The 26,646-nt window shown below is 36.2% G+C and overlaps 1 protein-coding gene across 4 annotated transcripts; it reads left to right on the top strand.

Annotated features, from left to right (window-relative positions):
• On the top strand, positions 1-23,078 carry LOC135106973 (golgin subfamily B member 1-like). Of its 4 annotated transcripts, none has more exons than XR_010271520.1 (12): positions 1-140; positions 3,125-3,255; positions 5,202-5,297; positions 6,507-11,855; positions 12,692-14,812; positions 16,172-16,486; positions 16,936-17,100; positions 17,234-17,367; positions 18,173-18,357; positions 18,503-18,557; positions 18,863-18,939; positions 22,252-23,078. XR_010271520.1 is itself a non-coding variant. In XM_064016455.1 (11 exons), exons 2-11 carry the CDS (start codon positions 3,133-3,135, stop codon positions 18,885-18,887), a joined length of 8,568 nt encoding a protein of 2,855 aa, XP_063872525.1. In that variant the 5' UTR covers positions 1-140; positions 3,125-3,132; the 3' UTR covers positions 18,888-18,947. The 4 variants fall into 4 exon arrangements, 1 of the variants encoding a protein (XP_063872525.1); XR_010271521.1 differs by lacking the exon at positions 22,252-23,078 and adding an exon at positions 19,115-19,744; XR_010271522.1 differs by lacking the exon at positions 1-140 and adding an exon at positions 258-378.
• The last annotated feature ends 3,568 nt before the right edge of the window (positions 23,079-26,646 follow it).

Raw genomic sequence — 26,646 nt, 5'->3', positions numbered from 1 at the left:
CTCGAGTGTCGCGTGTTCACGGGTGACGTCAGGACAGTGTTGTGGTTGTGGTGGTCCAGCTGGTGTGGTGCTTCATGGGGCGCTCCTGACTCGCTGTTTCCTGACCCACCATGTCCCAGGAGTCCAGATAGCACCTGCAGGTAATAGTGAACAGTGTGGCGGGCGGCGAGGCGTGGCGTGAGAGCCTGTTGGGTTACAGGTGTTGGGGTTTATATAAGGGAGAGGGGAAGTGAAGGCTCCACGTCAACACTTCTCGATCAGCTGTTTTGTGTGGCTGGTGTCTTATTTCAGTCTGTGAACTGCTTCGTGGGGGGATATACCGATGAGTGTGTGGGAGGAAGCACTGAATGCACTGACAGTGACGGAGGAGTAGGAATTGTAGGTGATTTTGCGTCTTATTACAGTGTGGTATCTACTTGAGGGAAATACAATAATGTTTGTATGTGAGGAAACAAATGCATTGGCAGCGGCTTAGTAAAAAAAAAATGGATGCTTTTTTGTTATATTTCGGTCTGGATACTGCATCTTGAGGCAGATATAGTAGTACATTTGTTGCAGGAAATGTTCATAATTTGATAAATTAGGACTGCATTTCTCCCTTCCCCCAGCAAGCTTGGACAGGTGGGATTTCTAGGGAGGGAAAACAAGTATGTTATAGTTGTATCCTCCACTCATGCTAACTGTTGTACACCAGTCTCAATGAGCATACGACAGTGAGAGGATATTCTACTCTAAATACAACTGAACTTTTAATCTCTTAATCAGAGGGCTTTACCTTTCTTAACATCCTCTAACTTGGGCTGAATATTGCTGCATCAATCACATATTAAACTATTTTGTACCAGTCTCAGAAAATCTGGAAAAGAAATCTGTGTAACATACAAGCACGAAACATGTCATGTAGAAAACTCAGTGAGCTTGCCATAAACAAAAAAAAAATTGGGGCTACATGTCTAGTATGGCTCAACAGTGTGGCAAAATTCAACATTTTCAAAGTCCAACAAGCTCTGCACCAGTCAAGAGTAAACATTTCAAGGATTTTCTATTGTTTATACTTGGGATTTGTGGGTAGTGGCATCATGGGATTAGCTGAACAATCTATATATCCATTAAACTCAAATTCAGTCCCCAGATTCCTTACATTAACATTTTTTTCAGTGACAAAGATCATATATTTCTCTCTCTCTCTCTCTCTCTCTCTCTCTCTCTCTCTCTCTCTCTCTCTCTCTCTCTCTCTCTCTCTCTCTCTCTCTCTCTCTCTCTCTCTCTCTCTAGTAATACCATTTTGACAGTAATGGTATGTATAACAATGAAGTTTTCAGTTGTGTTCATCTAAAAATGTATTTTTATCTGCTAGATTGAGACGTGTAATTCTGTAATAATATAAAACACACTTGGTAAAATTTAGGAACTGCATAAGATTCCAAAGCTTCATGTAAAACTAGAATTGCCATTGAATGGCATTAGTATAGTAATGGTTATTCATAAATATCTTCAAAGGTTTTTTTTGCTTACTTCCTGCAAAAATCACCTTACAATTTTTAAGAGAGGCTCACTTCACAAGTCCAGGTTTGTTAACATTATGCTTCACTGTATTTTGTGTTTTGCTAAAGAACTAGTCACTATGTTTAGAGGTACTTTTATATATAGAAACTTCTAGCGGCTGCTTCCAACAAGAGATTGCCTTAGTAGATCACATATCTCTAGTCCAGTGTTCTTCAAACATTTTTCATCACACTCCTGTTTGATTTTATATACTTCCTTCACAATCCAGTAATTTTTTTTTTTTTTTTTGCACCTTTATACCTACGATATGGAAACTAATTCACACACACACACACACACACACACACACACACACACACACACACACACACACACACACACACACACACACACACACACACACACACACACATACACACACACACACACATTACTACTTTTGAATTGTTGTTTTAATGTTTGTTTACAATGTGGTGGGCTACTGAACAAGAGCTTGTGACCCAGTATTGGGTCCCAATCTGTATTTTGAAGAACCTTGCTCTAATCTAAGTTAATTTGTCTTCCTCATTTTCTGTTGCAATTGTTACCCACCTGTCTTCCATCAGTGCATCCATAAACCTCCTCTCTCTCTCTCTCTCTCTCTCTCTCTCTCTCTCTCTCTCTCTCTCTCTCTCTCTCTCTCTCTCTCTCTCTCTCTCTCTCTCTCTCTCTCTCTCTCTCTCTCTCTCTCTCTCTCTCTCTCTCTCTCTCTCTCTCTCTCTCTCTCTCTCTCTCTCTCTCTCTCTCCTCTGCACATGGCCTAACTGATGTCCCTCTAATGTACTGTAGATCAATATGTATTAATATTACCTCAATATAGTTCCTCTAAATACTGTACACTAATTTCATATACTGTTGTGGCACTATTGTATTGATCAAAACCCCACTTGTATTTCTGAGCACTGTCTGTATTTTTTCATCAACTTGTATGGCCTGACCTGCCACATGTTTCCTGTGTAATAGTGAGTGATATTTCAAAACTAAGTCTGACCAAGTATTGAAACTTCCTAATCAGGATTGTTCTGCATCACTTAATGGTGCACAAACTACAGTAACACATATGTATCCCTATGTTCTTATAACCTGGTGATTGTGTATTGTAAGGTATTATTATTCCTTGATTTAGGATGCTTAAAATCCTTTTGAATCTCAAGGCAAGTCTGCAGATACATTAAGGAGTTTATTAATTGAAGTATGGTATCAGTTTCTCCATATAGGAAATATAAATACTTTATGATTTTTCATGTAAAAATGCACAACCCAAAGCTTCAGATTAAACTACTAGTACCATTGCATAGTAGTAATGTATTAGTAATATTTATTATTGAATATTTTGAAACATTCTCTTACTTTGCAAAAAATTATTTTAATTCATACTTAAATACTCTTTTGGGTATTTTTTTTTCAATTCCTAGATATTCCTTATTATCCTTGTTTACATAGACTCTAGTTTATTTATGTCCATTCTATAAGCCTAATAAAGGTATTGTAAGGATCCATAATAGTATTTAGTCATAGATATCTTAATCACTTAGGAAGCAGGTGTCATATTATCTCTAACTGAGCACTTCACTTACAGTGTAGGAGATGTGGTGGGGAGGCTCAGAGGAAGAGCAGGTGGGGGACCCCCCACCTGCAGACACCGAGCCAGAAGCAAGCACATCTACTGAGGACCCACTTGTGGTTAAACAGGAGCTAGGAGACCTCAAGGTATTTTACCCATCTTCTGACATAAAATTATTTAGTGAATACAGAAACTTTGTTGCTTAGCTATTATTTTTTCAGTCATATTATGTCTAAGAAATGTTTCTGGAGCATGATTTTCCATATTGTATAATCCTGTGTCATATAGCTGCTTTCAGCTGATATTTCATGTAAAAAGGAAATAACGTGTTTATGTTATAATCATTTATTTTTGTTTACTGTATAAAAAAAATTCTTCACTCTGATAGAAAAATGACTGGTGAAGAAAGTATGCAAAGACAAATTTTCCCTAAATTTCTTAGATGTCAGGATTGCACTATGCACACATGTCTGTACTAAATCCATAAGATAATGTTTCAGTTTTTGACAGCAATGAAAGCATCCCTTTACGACTCTAGTTTCTTTAAGATCTCAGTAATGGGTTCATATATTACGGTCAGTGAATTGGGGCATTCACACTGGTCTGGAATACTGCCAGATTCACCAGCTGACTTAATTTTATACAAAAACCTAGGTATGCCAGAAAAAAATCATGTCATTTGTGTTATCAGACCTACTAATAAAATGTTAGGAACAATTTTAGCCACCATCATTGAGTAGAGAGCAAGAAATATGGCAAAAGGAGTTAAATAATATCATCCCAGGTTTAGGATGCATCGTCACCTTTGGATGAATGCTATTTTTTCCTTTCTATTTAAGTTTACTTTATCCATTTAACTCGTACAGTTAACATAAAAGCTTTATAAATTCTGGCATATGTAAAAGAAACAACCATGTTTTGATGTGTAATCTTAGGAGGACATTGGTAAAGATTGCCTTTTGACATTGTGTCTCCCAACATCATCTCTGAGTGGCCACTTGTCCATTTATATTGTGTCCCAATGTCTTCTCTGAGTTGCTGCTTTCTTTCTTCTTTGTGAATACAACTCATCCTTTCACATCTTGATTCTTCTTTCATGTTTATGTTCATGCAATCAACCACAGCACATGTACAGACTGAGGTTTTACAACAGCACCACAAACCTGTATCTCCTGCCTCAGGTTTTTATTGGTGTTTTGGAGAAGTCATTGTGTCTGATATTGACCAGTTCTTTTGTCTTGGCACAGTTTTGGCCATAACAGTATCCCTGCAGCACAAATAATACTTGTTCAGTTCTTTTCAGGATTTGCCAGATAAAACATTAGTCGCTGTTGAAAGCAGTAGAAGAATGTTTCAAACTAAATGTGTAGTAGGAGACTAGAAATACATGTGAAAATGTAGTTGCAAATATTAACCTATAATAACTGTTCTGTAGAGTGTGTATCACCAGATCCCATGCATATTGTTAGTATAAACACTTAGAATTAGTGTTTTGTGGCATATAAGTACATCAAAATGTGCATCTCCAGAGAAGTGTGGCAGCACATACAGTCCTTATTAAAACAGCCAGTGATCACCGGCAAGTCAGCCCAATGTGAACACTAATTGACTAATATGCTTACTGTCATATAATATTTTCCCCTCTAGTAATCCTGATAGAGGATTATTTGAAAGTCAAAATGATACTATTAGTGAAACACTGATGGACACCACAGCTGCCGTTCCTAAACAATGTACAAATTTTATTTGTACATTAAAATATCCTATATTAACTTGACAATATTAATATACAATAATTGTGGTTGATTTTCAGTTTCACTTTTAAATAACCCTTTCCTTACAAAGTAGATTTCAAAAATACAACATATGCTGCATAATTGCTGCATTATACACTGATTTGTGGTGCATGTAAACCTCAATACACTTAACGAACAAATACCTGAAAACTATGAAGCTCTCAGCATTTTTGGAAAACAGGAATATTTTAGTTCCCTGCAGCCAAAATCTCAGAGGAGTGTATGTATTAATCAAAGTGAAAGGATGACTTTATGTACTATAGTAAGATGATTTAAGATGTAATTTCCATTAACAGGAGCAGTTTAACCAGCAACAAGCCTTGATTGGTCACCTGAAGACCATGCTGAAGGACAAGGATGCCTCCCTTTCATCAAGAGAAAAGGAAGTGGAGGTAAAAACATTTCTTGACCTTTCATGATATTTTTTCTTTGTATTCCACTTTTATAATAGACAGTTTATGATAAATTACTCATACAGCTTTGGTTTTGTATAAGAGTAACAGTTATGCTGCTAATATTACTGTACAAATTTTGTAAAAAAAATTGCCTGCTATCTCCCATACATGTGAGCAGTGTGTATGCTTGGGGCAGCATTAACATACCTATTTATTGAAATTTCTACTGTCATTGACTTGGTTTTCTGTTTACATTTCTTTCATTCATGGAGTGATTCACTTGACAGTGCTTAGGGCAGCATTAATAACTTTGTATTAATTTTCTGATCCCTTATTGACTAGTCATATCACATACATTTTTCTTTAGTTACAGGACAGTTGGCATGACTGTGTGCCACTCATAAATCTTCCTTAGATCATGAGCTTGACACACTGCTCATTGCTTGTTGGAGCAATGATTAACTTGCTGTGAACAGCTATATTTTGTATTGTCTTGTCCTCTCACCCTCATGCTCCTCCTTTTTGTGTGATATATTTGGTAGCATGAGCAGAATCATGTAAAAGTCTTTGCATATCTTCCAAAAAGACAGTAAATAATTGACATGGGGATTAACAACTCATATTAGCTTCTGGTTCAATACCATCTCAGCACTAGATATAATAAAACCTTGGTTTAAAGGAACTAGATATACTGGAAAGTTCATTCCAATATAATTAGAGTCAAGAATTCTGCTGTAGTAGTGCTCAGTTTATCAGAATCTTTCCAATATATCTATGTGTTTCCTATATAATTCTATGCTATTGTTGTAATGGTGTCATATTTGCCTACTAATTCATGCCAAATTCCTCAGAAAGTCAACTTTTTTCAGTTATTGGATTACTTAGAGCAATTTTTAGTTATTATCAGATATCAAGAGACAATAAGATGTGTGAATAAAAAGTGTTAACATGTAATTGGAACCTCCTCTTCACTGTAGTTCTCACCCATCTGCTGCCTCAACCTTCACTCCTCTATCCTCTCCTTGTAGCTAATGACAAAAAATCTTTTAATTTTTTTTTATCATGCAGACCTCATTGTCAACATTATCCATTATTTCATCTTCACTGTCACTTATTGGACACATATACATTTCATGGTCTCTGTATTTATTGACTTTTTTTTTTTTTATGAAATATAGAATTTATTATAAATTTGTACCATTTCAGGACCTCGCAGTCAGGTTGGCTAAAATGAAACCTCGACTTGAGAGAGGTGATGCTAAGAAGAAAACTGTTCAGCACTCAGATAAAGGAGAGCAACAAGAAGCAGTAGGAGGTATGGTGCTGCCCAAGCAAAGATTAGAGGCAGGGGTTAAAAGTGGAGGTGAGGAGAAATCAGTAGAGAAGAGGTTGCCATCATCTGAAAGTAGTAGCAGAGCAAAGATTCTGCTTCTCAGAAAACAGCTCGAAGAAAACAGACAGAAATTTGAGCGTCAACAAAAAGATAATGCAGAAAAACGAGCAACTATGGAGGAGATGAAACAAAGGATAGATAAGCTACGATCAGAAGTTGAACAGCGAGACAGTCTTATCCATTCCCTTCAGGAAGGAAGCAGCTCTATGACAGATGAAACAATGACACAAAAACTCTTGCAGCAAATCCTGTACAAAGACAATACTCTTCTTGAACTCACACAAAAGGTGGAACGTTTGGAAGAAGTAATCCAGGAACAACGAGAATCTTTAAATGAAAAGGATAGACTGATAGAGTCAAGAACTGAAGCAGTGACATTGGTTGCAAAGGCTGAGAATGAGAAAAACTTAAAGACCTTACAAGAACTGGAAGAAGTTAGATATCAAATGAAAAAGATGCAGGAGGAATTTATTGCAAAAGAAGAGACTTTTGTGAATGAGAAAGAAGCTCTAACTAGGGAGATTAAAGAAAAAACTAAGAAAGTCAAACAGCTTGAAGACAATGGGCGTCGACTTGAAAACCTTAGATTTGAGCTCAGTACCCGTAATGCTGAACTTCAAGAAAAGATTGTGACAATGCAGGCAGACATTAAATCACTTAAAAGTCAGGCAGAAATGGACAGAAATAATTCTGAAGAAAAAGATGCTTTTGTGCAAGATTTAAAGCAAAAATTAGTTAAAGCAGAAGCTCATGGTCAGAAAAAGCTCAGAGCACTGGAAAAACAACTTAAAAGCTTAAAATTGGATGGTAAATCTGGTGAGCAAATACTGGAGCTGCAAAATTCAATTGCTGAACTAGAAGAGGAGAAAGGAAATTTACAGCTAAAGCTGGTTGACTTTGATGACTTAAAGGCTGCCAATGAAAAATTGATCCTTCAAAGAAACAAGCTTGAGGAACAAATAAAACAGCAGAACAATGACCTAGATTCACAACTTAGTGCAATTACCTTGCTGGAAACTGAAAAAATTAAACTAGTTGAGGGGACAAATGAACGTGAAAATCGCATCTTTGATCTTGAAACTGAATTAGCAGCCACAAAACATAGCTTAACAGAAAGTAATCAGGCAATGGTTACTCTTGAGTTGAAACTTTGTGAAATTGAAGAACAGAGAGATGTGGCTGAAAAAGGAAAAGCAGAATTGGAAAGCCAGATGTCAGAGTCAAACATCATTTCTAATGATCAACTCAAGGCTGAAAAGGCCAGCTTGGAAGAAAAAATTCTGAGTATTTTGAAAGAAAGAGATGAATGGCAAGAAAAGTTTTCTGATCAGATTGCTACTGTTGAAGAGTGTAAAGAAAGAGCAAAAAGTGCTATGCAGGAAATGGAAGAGAAAAGTAAAGAATGCAAACGTCTTATGAACATTCTTACTGACAAAGAGAATACTATTACAACCATGTCTATAAGGATAGACAAACATGACTCAGTCATTGCTGGTATTGAAGAAAAATTATCAACATCCATAAAAGAAAGGGATGAGAAAAAAGTAGAGTTAGAAGAAATTAATATAGTGCTAATGAAAGAAAGAGAAATTATAGAAGAATTAAAGTCACAGCTTGTTGCAAAATCCACTGAACTTACTTCTAAGGAAGAGGAGTTAATGACAGTCAGGCAAAGTGTTGAAACCCTGAACAGAACAGTAAATGAAAGAAATATAAGCGTACAGAATCTAGTTGGAGAAGTTTCTTCTTTACAAGATGAAGTTAATGCAAAGGATAAATCTATAAATGATTATATTGATAAACTTGAAGAACTAGAAACTCATTTACTTCAGCAAGACACCAGGATAGAAGAACTTCATTCCTTATGCACACAGACAGAACAGCAGCTGAATGAGGAAAACAAAGAATGTGTAAAATTAAGAAATGAACTCACCAATTTATCTCAGAAATATGAAACAACAAAGTCTTCTCTAGAATCTGAATTAAATGTTATGGTATCAATGATGAATGACTACAAAAACCAGATAGAAGCTACTGATGCAGAAATAAAAGTAAAGGAAAAAGAAATACAGAATAATCAGACTGTAATTTCCAAGTATGAAGAAGAAATTTGTTCCAAAAACTTGTTAATAGATGAGATTGAGGCCAAGAATAGATCCTTGCAACAAAACCTTGGTGAACTAAGCATGGCTCTATCAGAAAAGGAAACTTATGTATCAAAAATGCAGACTGAAATGGAAGAACATACAGCTCATATTGAAAGTTTAAATGAGCAGAATGCAAACTTGGAAAAGAGACTGATGGTATTGCAAGAAGAAAAGTCACAATTAACACAAATAAAAGACAGTCTTCAAGAAGAAGTAAATGAAACCAAATCCATAGTGCATCAAAAGGAAGAGAACTTACTTCACTTAAACACAGAAATAGCAAGCAAATCTCATGAATTAATGAATGAAGTTGACTTTCTTAAAGTAGCACTAGAGGGAAAAGTTCAGGAAATTGCAACACTGCAAAACTCAGTTGGAAGCCTTACAGCTGACTTGGCGACAAGAACATCAGAGGTAGAGAAGTGGCAGACCGAAGCCTTAGAAAAGAGTAACCATCTGGCTGAGGTGACACATGCATTAGACTCTGCTCGTCTCGAGATACAAGGAAAAGATTCAACATTGAGTGAATTGTACACTTGTATGGAACAGAACAAGGAAAATCTTGCACTTGCTGAAGAACAGAGAAATCATGCACAAAGGCAGCTATGTGAACTTCAGGAAAGCTTTAAAGTCAAAGAAAGGGAACTTATAGAAACTCAGAATGAGCTAAGTGAGACTCAAACAGCACTGACAGAGGCAAGGCAACATTTTGAAAAGTCACAAGAAGTACTGACTGCTGTCCAGACTGAGCTACAGGAAACACAAGGTCAGTGTCAGAATAATTCCTCAGTAATATCCCAGTTGGAACAAGAACTACAGTCAAAATCAGCTAACATGAAAACAGCTGAAGAACAAATGGTTGATCAGTTAGAAAACACTAAGAAAGAATTACAAATAGTAAATGATGAACTGCAGACACAAAAATCAAAGGTTGCTGAATTGGAGAAAGAGGTTCAGGCAAGTAGACAGTATGCTGAGAACCTGGAAATAGGATCATCCAAAATCCAGGAATGGGCTACAGAACTGCAGACTGAATTAGAAACCATAAAGACAGAGCAAATTTCTGTTCAGAATGAATTAACAGCTGTTAGAGAAGAATTATCATTAAGAAATAATAAGCTTGAGAACCTTCAGTTAGAATTAGAACAAGAGAGGCAGACTGCACAATCCCTGCAAGCTGAACTATCTCATGCTCTCTCCCTTAGTTCACAAAGTGAGAGTGAAGGGAAAGCAGTTTCACTCTCTCAACAGCAGAAAATCAGCCAGCTGGAAAATGAACTATTATTGGTTTCACAGACTCATGATCAGCTGGAGGCAGAAATTCAAGAAAAAAGTCAACTTCTGCTGAGCCAGACTGATTTGAGCATTGAGCTGAATGATAATATTGAAAGCCTCAAGTCAACCATTCATGCAAAAGATGAAGAAATACAAACATTACACAGTTCGTTACTTGAGACTCAGAAGGCAAAATCTGAACTTGAGAATTCTCTAAAAGAAATTAAGGAAACAAAAGAACTAATTGAGGGTAATGTAGCATCACAAATACCTCCTTCTTATATTGGCGATCAAAAAGATAGCACAGCAATAAGCCTGAAAAATGACCTGACAGAAGCACAAAACCAGTCAAAACTCTTGGAAGCTGAGCGCATTTCTCTTTGTGCCAATGTAGAAACTTTAAAACAACAGCTGCAGGAGGCCCGGCAAACAATCACCCAGCTTCAGACTTCCCTGGGCAGCTCAGCAACACCACAGCCCGAGTGGGATGACTGGGGGGAGGTAGATTTAGGCGCACCAGATTCACAGGAGATTGTACCCGTTGCAGAAAACACTGACATTATCAACCTTAAGAAGTCTTTAGCCGACAAAGATGAATTGTTGAGAATGATACAAGAACAGCTTAAAGAAGCTTTGCAGCAAGTGAATACTTTCTCAGAAGAAAAGAAAGTTTTAGAACAGCAACGGAGAAGTGATGAAGCTACTATTGTTCAGCAACAGCAACAACTGGAACAAGATCAGAATGAATTATCTTTGATGAAAAAACAATTGGAAAGTCTGAATGAGGCTCAGAATGCTTATGAGCAAGTAAATCAAAGAATTTCTGAGCTTGAAGAAAAATTAGCTGGAAAGCAGCAAGAAATTGAGGTACTTCAGCAGGAAATTACCAACAGAGATTCACATAGAAATATTCAAGACCAACAGCATCTTCATACATCAAATAAAGATTCAATTCAGGAAACATCCATTAGTCATTCCACTGGAGAAGTAAGTGCTGTTTGGCCATCAAGTGAAATAGGTGCAGGAGAGGAAGTAAAGCCACCAACAGCTGTGGAAACTCAGGAAGCTACCATGCAGTGGGAACACCCTACTGGAGATAAATCCCTTTCCTTATTGAGCACAGCAAATGTAGAAAGCAGTGAACAAGATCCAGCAAGTTGGTTTGATCAACAAGCATTTCCAGTAGCAGACACTGCAGCACCTCAAGAGCCTTTAACTAAACCATATCCAGAACAAACCCAGACCCATTCCCAGCCTCAAGTTGATATTGAGGAGATGCAGTATAAACTTTCCTGGTATGAAGAACAGTGGTCCACCTGGACTGGCCATTACACTCAGTTGCAGACAGCCCATCAAGAAGCACAGCAGCAGGTTGTTCAATTAACACAGCAGTTACAAGAACTCCAGCATTCAGCACCACCTGTGCCTGAAAAAACTACTTCCTGTGATCCTTTGTCAGATAAAGATGAAGATATGTTAAATAAACAAAAACAAATAGATGAACTACAGAACAAGCTTTCTGAGATAGAGGCAACTTATGAACAACTCAGAGAAGAAAATTCTAAACTGCAGGAAGAATTAGAAAATTTGAAGTGTCTCAAAGCACAAATCGATCCAGCATCAGATTCAGGTGTAATCACATCTCGTTTAGCAGAGGCCGAAGCAGAAGTAGACCGTTTGCGAGGGTTCGAGACTCAAGTATATGAACTGCAGAGTCAGGTTCAGGCACTCCAGCATCAGGTAAGTACACTAAAATTACCTGATATTCTAGGATCCAGGCAAGATAGTTATGTGAGAGGATACCACCTGTGTGAATTCCTGGATACTTACAGCAATATATTTAGAAGATTTGCTTTGTAAGGATGAAGGGATATAATGTAGGTGGTAAAGATGGACACAGAACTCCAAGTCATTTTGGTCATTTGAAAGGAATGGGAGAAATGTGACTAAGGGTGGCCGATATTAGTATGATAAGTGTTTTGGATATGAAGGAAGGTGTTTTATGTGTAGAAAAGAACATCACAAAATATTAGAGAAAGTTGAGAAGAGTGTAATATGAGAACGTGAGAAGGGAAGGGTACTGGAATAGCGGAGCTATTCCAATATGACCACCTCTTTGTGGAAGTTCCATGGAATTAGATATAAGGTATTTATGTTGAAGTGGCAGTGTTTATTGTATGAGAAGAATGTTTCATCACTGTTGCTCACGCACTGGAGAAATTTTTAAATTTTGAAAAATATGTATATGTGACAATTAGTTCTGCAAGATGAAAGGAATTATTAATGACCAAGATTGAAATCTAGCACTGATGCCTCTAGACTCAGCATTACTGATTACATTATGTACATGACCAACAGCTGAGTGAATTTTGTTTGCCTTTTACTTATTCAATCACCTCCCATGTCCTTATTAATTTAGCTTATTAATGTCATGAGGCAAAGTATTCAGCAGTGTTACCATTATAATAGCATAACAGTGAGCATAGCTAGCATTACCATAATAAGTATTATTTTAACAAATATTCAAGTATATGGTGAACTTTATGTGGTAATTATTCATACTCATTTATTTTCAGTGTGATGCCATGCAAAACAAATTAGCTGAAGCAGAAAATGAAAGGACTCGCCTACATGAAATTGAAGTTCTTTATGGTGAATTACAGTCTTGCATACAGGAGTCTGAGACCAAGAGGGAAGGCTCAAAATCCCGGGTGCAGGAGCTGGAATTAATGGTGCAGTCAGCCGAGTCTGAAATTGCACGGCTTAGAAATGAAATTGAGGTGCTTAATCAAGCCAGTGAGGTTGTGCAAAGTGACAGAGAGAAACTTGAAACAGATGCCCAGGGTATGGGAGTGGAGATGACTAAGTTAGACTGTGAGATTCAGCACCTGCAGAGTGAGGTGAAATTATATAAAAAGGAAATAGGAAAACTGCAGAACGATAATGAACTGTATAAAGCTGAAACTCTTAAACTTCAGACTGAAAATGATGCATGTAAATCTAATATGGATAGATTTAAACAGGAAAATGAGAATCTTCAGGGTGAAATTGTGGGAATCAGAAGTCAATATCAAAGGTTAGAGCAAGAAAGCAATCAGTTACGAAGTGAATTGGAGGTCATGGAAGGAGAACATGGAAGACTACAATGTGATTACAGTATCCTTGAAGGAGAAAACAGTAGAGTGAGAGGGGAATATGAAGCTCTCTCTCAGGCTAACCAGATGACTGAAGCTGAAAAAGAGAGTCTTGAGAGTGAAGTACAAAGAATAACAGCTCAGAACACCACCATTGCCTCAGAAAATAAACATCTACGGGACGAAATTCAAAGACTAACAGAGGTCAGCACTTCAGCAGAAACAGAGATCAATCGTCAGAGAGTAGAAATTGAGAGGTTTAGATCACTCGACTCTCATTATAGAGAACTAGAAGGAAAATATACTGAACTGCAGAGCCAAGTTGCCTCTTTAGAAACTACACCAAGTAGCAAAAATGTATCTGCCTCTGAGCCATATGATCTACTAGCAGAAGTTGACTGGAGTGCTGAAGGTAAAATTGAAGATGAACATGTTTTGCAATCCTCTGCTGACACAAAATATCAGGAGGAGATAGATTGCCTGAAGGAGAAACTGATCACATTAGAAAAGGAGAAGAACAGTATCTATGATGAACTTCAGGCTGCCAAATTAAAGAGTGGAAAGATGTTACAAAAGCTGAAACTGACACAGAATAAAAATGAAGCTCTAAATAAGGAAGTACAAAAGTTGAAGGCAAAAGCTGGAGGCTTCTCTGATTTGGACCAGGCATTGGAAGAAGAATGGAAAGCTCAAGTTTCAAAAGCAGAGGCAGAGAGGGATGAGATGAAACAAAAAATTGATGAAATGGAATCTGAAAAAGAGAACTTAGTTAGTCAGATTGATGTGCTAACAGCAGCACAAGAGAAATACTTGGAGCTGAAAGAGGACCAGGACCACACACTACAGCTCCTGAGGACACATAACAAAGAATTAGAAGGCCAAGTGCATGCCTTGGAATGGAGGGTTTCAGAGTTAGAAGAGAGTCTTGAAGAGCATCAGAAAACAGAATCTACATCTCCAAGCTCTCCTGCTACTGTTCGAGGCACATTAGAAACTAAGGAACCCACTCCTACACCAGAAGAAGTTGGGACATTGTCAGAACAAGTCTTAGCCTTACAACAAGAAATTACAATCTTGAAGTCTGAAAATAGCAGGTTAGAAACATACAACAAAGAACTAGAAGAGAAGATTGCACAGCTCAGTACTGATAATGATTCCTTCCAGTCTATTATACAAAGTCTCAAAGAAGCTAAGACTAAAGCTGAAACAGATATCAACAATTACAAGACAACCTATATTGAACTTGATTCAGAACACACATCTTTAAAGAAAGAAAAGGAGAAAGTGAATGAAGAACTTAAAGAGCTCACATATGCCCACGACACTCTTGAAGCTGCCTACAACTCCATGTTCTCTGAGTACAATGACCTCCGTGATGTTTGTGACAGCCACAAGCATGATGTAGGAATCCTCAAAGGAGAGAGGGATCGTCTTGTTGAGGAAGTTGACAGCCTGAAAAAACAGTTAGGAGCTTTACATGAGGAAGAGGAGGAAGAGATTATTCGTGCCTTACAAGATGAATGTTTCAGTTTGAGGGAGCAGAATAACTTGTTGCATGAGGAGGTGAGTGTTAATAAGTCACTTGAGTATTAACCATTTTCTCTCTCTCTCTCTCTCTCTCTCTCTCTCTCTCTCTCTCTCTCTCTCTCTCTCTCTCTCTCTCTCTCTCTCTCTCTCTCTCTCTCTCTCTCTCTCTCTCTCTCTCTCTCTCTCTCTCTCTCTCTCTTAAAACTTATTTTCTTTCCAGAGGTTCCTGTTAGTTATTGAGAAGATAAATACACACACACACACACAAAGAATTATAATTTCCCACAGAGAAATATAGAAGTTTGGAACAAGCTCAGTGAGGATGTAGTATCAGCAGCAAGTGTGCACAACTTCACAAAAAAACTAGACTAGTGTAGATATGGAGATGGGACCACACGAGCATAGCTCAGGCCTTGTAAATTACAACTAGAGGAACACACACACACACACACACACACACACACACACACACACACACACACACACACACACACACACACACACTCACAGCCTTTGTTTCCTTTCAAAATTACTAATCTTTAATGTACATATCTTATTTCTCCAAACATGTTTTTCAGGCTTATCCTCTTTGCATTCACAGAAAGGATGATTTCCAGGAATTGTGTGGATCACCCAGTTATATTCTTTAGACAACACTGTATCAATTGTAGCTCATGATTTTAATGCTTTGTCTTGGTCATATTCTGATTCCTTTCTGTTTGTACTAGTTTCATCAGCCATTTGTTTTGTGATTTTCTTTTTGAAAGGTAGAAAATAATGTCTCCTTTTAAGAGGACTGGCAGTAGAAAGGGCAAAACGTGCATTTTACATTTACTTTTATTTTAATGCATAATATAGTAGTAATATAATTGTAAGACACTGAAAAATCATTTATTTGAATTAAATCATGAGAGGTAAATAAAAAGTTAGACACAGGCCAGGATTCTAGACATGGGACAGCAAGCAGAGTGCAAACATTAACATTGAAGCCATAATTTTATGTATTACCAGTGGGCCAAGCTGTCATCATCCCATATTTGCTGTATCACTGTGCAGCTTTTTCTTTCCTTTGAATTATTGATGGGTTCTGAATTTCCAAGTTGTTGATGGTCATTAATTAGAGAAAAGGCCTAAGGCACTTTTGAGAAGAAATAGATGCCATCTTAATAGCACAACCAGCTGCATACTTGTGAAGTGGTTCCATATAATTGTTATATGAACACTTAAATTCATATAATTAAGCCTTTTTATATAACTAGAGAACTGGTAAATTTAATGAAATCCAATGATAAAGTAAGAAGCAGAAAAGAGTCCATGATCAAGTTATTGGGTGTGGAAATGAACCAGATAAAGGAGTAAGCTGCAGGTGAACATCATTGAGTGCTTTTCACACAGAACACTGCCTTAGAAGTCCAGGCCCAGGATGCAAAAGATAAAGCTACACGAGTCGGTTATGCCTTGGAACAGAACGTTGAGGTGCAGAAACTTCTGCGAGAGGAGTTGACAAAGAAATCTGAAGAAATATCCTTCCACAACACTACCATCGATGGGCAAGATCGCCAGATTGCCTACATGAAGGCTGAAATTGCTGCCATGAAGTCCAAGCTAGCACAGCATGACCAGGCTGAGGAAAGCAATGAGGAGTTGACACAAAGACTTCAGCAGCAAGTCGAACAGTTAGAAGAAGTTAATCAACAGCTGCAGCTCCAAGTAAGTTTTCTTTTTCTTTTTTTTTTTTTTTTTTTTTTTCTTTTCAATATAATATTCAATATAATCATTCTCATTACTAAGAATTTTGGCATTTGTCTTCAGGTCTAACCTTTCTGTCATGGAAATCTAATTCAGGGGAAAAGACCAGTAATTGCCACTCCATAAAGGAGTTTACAATTTAACAATTCTGAGATGGTTAGGGCTACAAGAAGATTGGCCAAGTTTTGACAGTAAATTTGAGGAAAAATTATCTTGTGCATTGCATAGATAGTGGAAGGGTTCCAAAGTAGGTAAGATAAGTGTAGTTTCTTAGGTATCTTTATATTTTACTCCTTTCTTAGAGGGAGCTATTCACATCTTTATGAATTTGTTTTTCACTCTTTAAGTTTGCATTTATGTTGATTTATGCAAAATGGTCTTCATCTCTATTCTCCACATTTTCATTGTAGGTTAAAGCAGCTGAAACTTCCCTCACAAAGTTAGCAAAGCCAGAGCAAGAAGAGGGTGGTGCTGCTTACACTTCTTTAAACACAAACTCGGAACTAGAAGCAGCTCTGGCCTCTTTACACCTGCGTGACTTACGATGTCAGCAACTCTCCCTTGAGATAACAAAGGTAATTATTGTGGTGTGCTGTTATATATCAACTGCTAGAAGTTTACATCTGAAAACCTGTGACACCTTTTTGTGAAATATGACTATTTACTGGAGACAAAATACTAATAGCTATATGAATAACTTCTTTTCAGTTGCTCGAGGAAAGAGATGCTTTACAACTGAAACTTAGTGCTTCCTTAAGGCAAACACAGGAGCTTACTCGTGAATTGAGCTTGAGTCACCATCTCCCAGCACCTGCCTCTCCTGCACCTTCTCTCCACCAAAAGTAAGTGAAATTAGGCAAAGGAGAGTCATTTTGTTCTGTAGAATAGGATTTCCAAAACACAACAAAATTTACTGTGCAACTTATAAATGGATCTTTAGTTTGTGCTAGTCATCATGGTTATTGAATTTATTTTCATGGTGACTGACACGTCACTAGCCATGTGGCATGCTTACAGTTGCAGAGTACCTGAGAAATACTCTGTCAAATTAAGAAACTTTATTATATTGACATAAAATTAGCAATTCATCTGCACATCTAGAATGTGCTTACCTTCATTTTATGAACTATAATTCAGGTCATTAGGATTGGAGGTTGCATTTTTATGTTCTAACAACCCACTCATCAACACTTTATCGGAAACTGTGCATATGGTACTCTTTAGAAATATTTATCACGAGTAATAAGTAAGCATCAATGGTGAGTACCTCTAAATATTGTCAGTTTTGAGTTTCAAGTGATAACATGTGGTGCCTGTGTTTATTATTAGTACTTACAATATTCCTAAAGTGTACTGCATAAACAGTTTCAGAGTGTTAACAAGCAGGCTACCAGAGTATGATGATGCAATCCTTAGCCACAATGACCACAACTATGCAAACATAACTAATCTACAAAAGGATTAAAAGTGTATTATATCAGTTGAAATTTTGAATCCTTGATGCATAAGTATAAGAAAGTAATAAGAAAGAGAAGGTGTTTTAGAATTTGTTTTGTGGTAGGTGCATCTGGTGCTAATGAGGTTTCTTAATTTCCATTGTATTTTAGATTTTGTTCCAAAATTATAAGACAATTAATTTTTTTCCAGGCTTGCTGAGCTGAGAGAATTGAATGATTCTCTGGAACAGAAAGCTTTATCCAGTCTACAAGTGGCATCTTCAAGTGGTTTAGCTCAAAGGGTATCAGTACCTGGCCTGGCTGCTTCACCTATGTTTGTGTCTCACACTGCCCCTCCAACTCCAACTGCCACTAGACATGCTGACTACACACTTAGTAAGTTGTTGTTACCTTACTTCTGCCAATTGATACATTAGCTTCTTTGTCATAATATCTAATAACTAAAGTTTTTTTTTTTTTTTTTTTTTTTTTTTTTTTTTTTTCCCATTGACACCAAGTCATTGATTTTGTATTTCCACAGCTCGTGAAACCCAAGGGACATCATCTACACTCTTTGATTGGTTGATGGGGAAAAGGTGAGTGTATTTCTTACTCTTTCTTTTTCTGTCAGTTTGTCATCACACAGTATAATAAATATAAAGGACTGGCATCTATAGATCATTCATAAACATCTAAAGTAGATTGTTGCACATGAGATAGTTTACACATTTCTGGTGCATATTCATAAAGTATTAAAACAAATGTAAAAAATTATATTCTGATTAAATCTACTGGGAATTTTTAAGATTTGAACATAAAGACTTTCTTTATATATGTACATGTATATAAGTTTATTTATTGATTAATTTATTTATTCACATCAATTTAATTTGCATTTCAGCACACCACGGGTGATGCACGTGTGACAAAGACTGAGGCTGAATGGAGCACAACGGAATCATACATCTCTGATCTAAGGTATCTTTCCTCATTATTGTGAATTCATGTTCAATTCTGGAATTGTGGATGGCAAAATTATATAGTTCCTTCACTGCCTAGGCAAATCTACAATGTGACATTACAGCTGAAGTATAGTATATTTGGCACCATTTATTATTAGTTATGAACATCAATTTAATTTTTTTCTTTTCAGCTCCTTAAAAAATCATGCCCTTCCACTATTGTACTCTTAATATTCCATAGTAGGACTAACTGTATGTATCCTATGTAAAACTTAGGATATGAACTGTGAAGAAAAAAGTGATGAATTAAATCCTTGCCACAAAAAATATATTGGTGACTGCTTTGTGATGGTTTAGTCAATATCTTGAAATGTAGTATAAATATATTTCTATTGTTGATTGTTTGCAGTTGGTTGACAATAAAACCAACTTCAAAACCATTAACATTGTTATTGATATTCACCTTTGATAGCAAATATGGTTTCATTAGTTATTGTTATATTTATTTTTTATAGCAAACACTATTTCATAGCACAAACATCATTGAGAAGTACTTACTGCTATATCTTCTCCCAACATTGGCTGTTAGAATGTAAGGATTTTTTCTATTTTCACTTTCTTTCCTTATAATATGAAGCTTGGGTTACTGACAATGTGTTTATGAGTATTTAAGAGTATGAGATAGAAAAGAAACTGTTCAATAATATATTGTCAGTTAGGGGACAGGACAAGTTAGAGGACAAACTGATGGGAGTGGTTTTAGATAAAAACTAAGATTAAAAATAAAAATGTAATAAATATATTTTTGTAAATTAAAAAAAGTACATCATTCTAAACCTGTTTCATGCACATAGTAGAACATGTGACAAGGGGATCAGAAGTACCAAATGACTTCTGAACATAAGAGCTGATGAGGCTTTTCCAGATCTGGTTCATCAAATTGATCAGAAAAGATTTGGGAAAGGGGATGAGTCTGTTATGGCGTAGCAGTGGTAAAACAGTTCTGGAGTCAGACTCGGATGTGTGAGAGACCTCTGGGTATGCTTGAGCAACTGACTCATGTGCAAGGCAGGTCTTTAAAGATTAAATTTTATCTTCTTCTTTCATAGAGGTTCAGGAGCTAAGAAGGATTTTAATTTAAGGAATGCTGGAGTGTGTGTGAGAATGGAAATGGCTGTGTGTGTGTGTTGGGGGGGTTGGGGGGGGCATCTTGTCTTGGTTACTACCTCCTTTACAAGAATATGATCCTGACATATACTATATAAATAGTATGTATATCACATGTAAATATTAATAGGAACTAAAAAGAAATTACCAAGGTAAACCTGTATTTCCTCCAGTAGTTTTATCATTTGTAAGTTTTAATTGTAATTTGGTGTAGCATTGTAGCAGAGACTTAATAGTAATACAGTGATAGGTGAGAGATGGAGGAGGGATGTCATGTGTACCAAGTTAGTGAGAGGAATACTTGATAGATGAGATCATTATGCTGTGTTAATTAAAGTGAGAGATAGATGGAAGTATGGAAGTAATAGTGGTAAAAAGTGAGTACAATAGTGGTTAGTGAAAGGTTGGATAGGAAGGACTATAGAGAGGAATATGAGAAGGTATGCAATAGACTGAGGGAAGCTAATAAGGCAACAGCTGAGAAGGAATCAAATGTAAAAGATGTTCATTGTACAGTAACAGCAGAAAACTTAGGGGGATAGAAGTAAGAGAAATGTACAATGGATAAATGAGATCAAAGAGGCTATAAAAGAAAGAGGAGAGCATGAGATGTTTTAAAAAAAATATGCCAGCAGCGATTTAAATGAGAAAGAACAGTATATGACTTGGAATATGTAAGTGGAGGAATTGCTTAAAGAAGGTAAAAGGAGACTAGATGAATATAGTCAGAAGCTGAGTGATAAGTCTAATGTGAACAATTTGTTTTGAAAAGAAGTTGAGAAAGAAAGGGGAGAGGAGCATGGAAATGTGAGAATGAAGAGAGAGAGAGGATGAAGATCTTGTTGAAAGTAAGGAAGAGGTGGAAAGTATTTGGAAGAGGCATTTTGATTGTTTGATGAATGAGAAGAAAGTAGATGAAGCAATAGTGTCCAGTGGAAAAAGAGTATTTAGACAGGAATAGGTAGGGAGGAGATAGAGAAAGCAATACTCACAGTCAAGTGTGCCAAACTTGTTGGTATTGATAGAATAACTAAATATTAAAGTATGGAAGGGAAGTAGTAGTACATGATTGAATGCTGCTAATATGTGAGCTAGCATGGAGGCAAGGAGGTGTACTAGATGAGTGGAGTAAAACAGTTATTGCATCTCCATATAGAAGTAAAGGTTGTAGGAATGAGTGTAATAGGTTTAAGAGGGGATAAGTTTGCTTAATGAGCCAGGAAAGGCCTATGGGAAAGTCTTCACTGAGAGACTGATGAAAGTGATCAAGGTGAAAGTCACTGAGAAACTGGGATGATTCAGGAAAAGAAAAGGTTGTGTCAATCACATTTTCAGTTAAAATTGTAATAGAGGAGTGATGAAAAGTCATATGCCACATTCATGACCTAGAGAAAGCATATAATAAAGTAAATAGAGAAAACCTTTGGTATGTTATCAAAATTTATAGTATTGGAGGGTCCTTATTGGAAGGAATAAAGGATTTTTATAGGGATGCAAGTGCAAGAGTGGAGGAAGAGCTAGGAGAGAGTTTTGCTATAGGGACAGGAGTGAGATGGGGATGCATAATATCCATGGGGCTATTTAATAGTTTATGGTTGGCTGTATGAAGGAGGTAAAAGACAGATTAGGAAATAGTGGTGCATAGCTGAAACAGAATGGAGTGGGATGGGCTATATTAGCTTGTTTGCTTGCAGAAAGGGAACTTCAGAGAGTGGTGATTCAATTCCATAGTGTTTGAAATGAAAACTGAGAGTGATTGTTGGTAAAAGTAAAGTAATAGTATTTTGGAGGAGAGAAGTGGAGATTTGTGACACCTGTTGGGGTGAATGTGCCAGCTGTAGGAAGGTGTGAAGTGTTTATGAGAGAAGAGAGAATGGAGGAGATGAGTGAAGTATCTATGCCAAATAAAGATAGTGAGATCAAGGGAGAGGTAAGAGAGAGGTTTGTGTAAGGTGTTGTATAGGTGGACATGTTATAGGACCATTTACAAGAGTCATGAAGGCAGAAGTGTATCTCTGAATTTAGAGAGGTTTAAGGAATAGCATATAACTAGGAATTTTTTTAAATATCAAGATCTGATTTACTCTTTTCCAGACAAGTGTGTTTTACATGGAGCACAACAGTTTATTTCTTTCTTTATTTTATTTTTTTTTTTTTCCAGGAGTCATCCCCAATGCAGGAAGAAGATTACCTTTATGTAGTACACTTCTTGACTGTATCACCTTCACCTCTTGTTGCAAAGTGGAAAAGTTCATTGAAACATCCCATAATATTTTTTTTATTTAAGTACTGAAATACTGAAATCACTATCCTTGACCATTTAGAATTTAATAAAATCAAATTTAAGATAATTCAGCAAAGGTTTTGTAAATAAACAATTGCATTAAATATCATTGTACATTGTGTCAGTCAAGATAGCATTCTAAATCACTTATACAGTAATTAAGAATAAAGCAAGTAACCTTAAAAACAGGTGCTATCAAAACAATGTCTGCCTGGTACCATAATATTTCAATATTTTTTTTTTATGAACACAGTACTATACATGTAATAATCAAAGTGCTTAATTATTATAACTATATTCTAGCAAAATAACAGACTTCAACTGTCAATCACATTGCATGATAATTGTTATAATGAAGAGGCTCACAAAATGTTACTCATTGCACAAGTTACATGTCCTTTCGGACAAGATTTTTCATAAGCAATATAACAGAAAATATAGAGGTTTTGACTGACACACACACACAAAAAAAAAAAAAAAGCAAGGATTAAAAAAATATTAACATCACATGAAGAGTTAGTACCACAAATTCTTATACCACTACACTGGTGTATTCCTGTTACACACACACACACACACACACACACACACACACACACACACACACACACACACACACACACACACACACTTATAGCTATTTGGTATATCACAGTGGAAATGTCTTGATGAAAAATTTTGTAACTAGTAAAGTGTCTGTAGTATTTTATATTTTTATTATTGTCCCAAGAGCTGCAGACTAATTGCTCTGCACTATAGTATGCAGGCTGGTATGTACACATGGTTACATGGACTTTTTGAAACAGCAGTATTTGACACTGCTTTTTTTTATACATAATTGATTTGTAAATACATGGTGGGAGTGGGAAATTCATATATGTATAGCTTAATATTGCTTGTTACTATATCTTGCAGCACAATTGTAATACTTATTAGTAGAATTTTTATATAAGATAGTACTCGCTGAATTACACACACACACACACACACGCTCTCTCTCTCTCTCTCTCTCTCTCTCTCTCTCTCTCTCTCTCTCTCTCTCTCTCTCTCTCTCTCTCTCTCTCTCTCTCTCTCTCAATATATATATATATATATATATATATATATATATATATATATATATATATATATATATATATATATATATATATATATATATATATATATATATATATATATATATATATATATAAAACTTTGAAAACTGATATATATATATATATATATATATATATATATATATATATATATATATATATATATATATATATATATATATATATATATATATATATATATATATATATATATATATATGAAAACTGCTATGCTTTATTTTCGTTTGTATACAGATGTTCCCCTTTAGTGAACTCTTCATGGATTTTATTTTCAGTATGAGACATACCTTGATAATTGTTTGGTGATATATTTTTCACACTTCCAGCAACAGAATAAGTTGTGCAGATATTATCTTTAGAATCTTCACCTACAATACAGACAAGGAATTTATCCCGAAAATAAGGCAGGTGATGTATTTTATAGTTATAAATGATAGGCGGATAAGTTGTTGCCAGATGTTTATACTTCATGTGTATAGAAAGCGTATAGTTAAGAATATTTCTTTTATAATATGTAACTGATGTAACTAAGATTAATAAAGTTGCGGTCAGATTCTTCCCCTCTATTTTTATTACTAAAGCATGCTGCAAAACCATACATATGTATGTATGTATAAAACTAAACATATAGAGGTAAATGTACTTCGTATATCCTGCCGTAATATGTTTCATGTTACCTAAAGGAGTAAGTCCACAACATACTCTAAAATCTGAGAACAGTTATTACTTTCACTTTTCAGAATTAACAGTGGGTATAGCACGGGAGAGTGTACTGTAGTGTTGCATAACATTATCACATAAGTAATGAAAAGATGGAAAAAAGCCAAGTAAATTTGTTATTCAGCGCAGGTCGTTATGAGTATCATACTTAATGTTAAAATATATTTTTCGTTTGCCCATTGAAATGTACTGACAGTTAAAACAACGTCTTAGATAAGGTACTGAACAAAGTGGGTAACACACAGATGTATACTCGTACATTGCTTGGGAGTAGGTAGTGTAGCTCCGAAATGGCTGCCTAGCACATCTTATTAATGGTGCATACATAACGTAGTTGTTGATAGAGTGGCACATAAGGATAAAAACACAAAATAATGTTGCCTTTAAAGATTTTCACTTCAATACCTTTATATTTATCTGCCCATGAAAGGTTAATCTCGAAATTGTCAGGTCTCCATTAGTCGGCAAGTAAAGGGTGATGGTGCGACTTGTCATGCGAGGGCACGCCACCAAACTTCTATTGTTGCTCTTACGTAATTGTTACAAAACCTAATGATACAGCCTACAAAAAAAGAAAAGCCACCAAGAAGGGCAACAAACTCAGCAACAAATACGATTGAACGCTTTCAAGGTAACGAAAAACGTTTAAATTACTGTATTTCGGGGAGGAGGGTTAAATTACTAGCAGCCCTTCCCTCTAGTCTGTAGGATGCTGTATGGGTGAACGTCCCCCCCCCCCCTTCAGGCTAACACTGTAAAGTTAACCTTATCAAAGAGTATGGTTGAAAAAAAAAATTACACATACAGCCCTTGCATCCCTTTCACTCCTCTCCCCACAGCCTCGTTATTCCCTCACAATCATTTAAGGCTCTCTCTGCTATCTCCATCCTAGTGTTATGAAGATTAGTGTGGTCGGGGAAGAAACCTTATTAAATTGATAACAATCTTCTGCCAAACGAGTCAGGTCACAAAAGGGAGTGGAAAAATAGAGGGAAAGTCCTGCTGTTCAAAACTTTTCCTACTCGTCTTGTTTTTGTTGTTACACGTTCTCTCTCTCTCTCTCTCTCTCTCTCTCTCTCTCTCTCTCTCTCTCTGCGTCATCATAATAAAAGTGACCTCATTTCACTCCCTTTCTGCATCACATCCACCTGTCCTTTTTGTTTGTGCTGTTTCCGGATCCGCTACCGGTGGACCTTTCAACCTTTCAACCATTACTAAGTGGCATGAAAGTTGTTAACAGTGAATATGTGCATATTACGTGGATGATGTTTGGACAAAACGGACATAGTACTGGGTATAGAGATGCAAGTGTTGTCAAGGAAGTCTGATTTGCGCATCGTACTTTTCCTGGCTTCGCTGGCATTACGTAAGCAAGAAAATGTTAGTCAAACTTCACGTAACCCCGCAGTCGCTCACTGTCTATGTTCGATAAATCCACTGGTGGATTCTATGTAAGAGCGTATAGGGTCCCCACTCTAGAAGAATTAAAATACGTACTTTCTCTCTCTCTCTCTCTCTCTCTCTCTCTCTCTCTCTCTCTCGAGAGAGAGAGAGAGAGAGAGAGAGAGAGAGAGAGAGAGAGATTTGATGATGATGATGATGATGATGATATTAAAGTACTGCAGTATTGCTGTATTGCTACTGCTGCTGCTTTTGCTGCTACTACTACTACTACTACTACAAATAATAATAACAGTAATAATAATAATAATAATAATAATAATAATAATAATAATAATAACAACAACAACAAGAATAACAATATATTATTATTATTATTATTATTATTATTATTATTATTATTATTATTATTATTATTATTACTACTACTACTACTATTACTATTATATTATTATTGTTATCATCATCATCATCATCATCATCGTCGTCATCGTCATCCTAATTACTGTCATAACAAGCATCATTAGTGTTGCTGTGTTGTTGTTGTTATTGTTGTTGTTGTTGCTGTTGTTGTTGTTAATGTGAGTAGCAGTAATAGTAGTAGTAGTAGTAGTAGTAGTAGTAGTAGTAGTAGTAGTAGTACAACAAGAAGTATGATAATCAGTAGTAGTAATAGTAGTAGTAGTAGTAGTAGTAGTAGTAGTAGTAGTAGTAGTAGTACAACAAGAAGTATGATAATCTTGTAGAATAATCATGACATGCCATGAATCTATCTAACAGTTCCAGTTCACACTACTTGGTAACGAAATTAAAGCTTCCTGAACCTGATACCGTTGGTGATTTTTGTCTCATGCCTATTATAAAAATGCAAATGTCTTAAGAACAGAGAGAGAGTTGAATAAATAAATAAGCGTTGTGGTCTGAGCCAGTACATCCTTGACCAGGGTTCCCTAAAGACAAACAATAGGCAAGGGGCACTCACTGACGTCAGGGTTTCTTCCCCCCAGTATGAACGTATGACAGCTTGATTCGA

This window comes from Scylla paramamosain, chromosome 14 (assembly GCF_035594125.1).
Source record: "Scylla paramamosain isolate STU-SP2022 chromosome 14, ASM3559412v1, whole genome shotgun sequence".
Classification (NCBI taxonomy): Eukaryota; Metazoa; Arthropoda; class Malacostraca; order Decapoda; family Portunidae; genus Scylla; species Scylla paramamosain.
The sequence above is the reverse complement of the archived record's forward strand: the minus strand, read 5'-3'. Positions and strand labels throughout refer to the sequence as shown.

What these genes read in the sequence shown, in the direction of transcription:
- LOC135106973 (XM_064016455.1), top strand. Translation starts at nt 3,133, where the DNA reads ATGTGGTGGGGAGGCTCAGAGGAAGAGCAGGTGGGGGACCCCCCACCT. An exon ending in ATAACTTGTTGCATGAGGAG is followed by an intron (nt 14,813 to 16,171) that starts GTGAGTGTTAAT and finishes CTTTTCACACAG; the next exon opens with AACACTGCCTTAGAAGTCCA. An exon ending in GATTGGTTGATGGGGAAAAG is followed by an intron (nt 18,558 to 18,862) that starts GTGAGTGTATTT and finishes TTTGCATTTCAG; the next exon opens with CACACCACGGGTGATGCACG.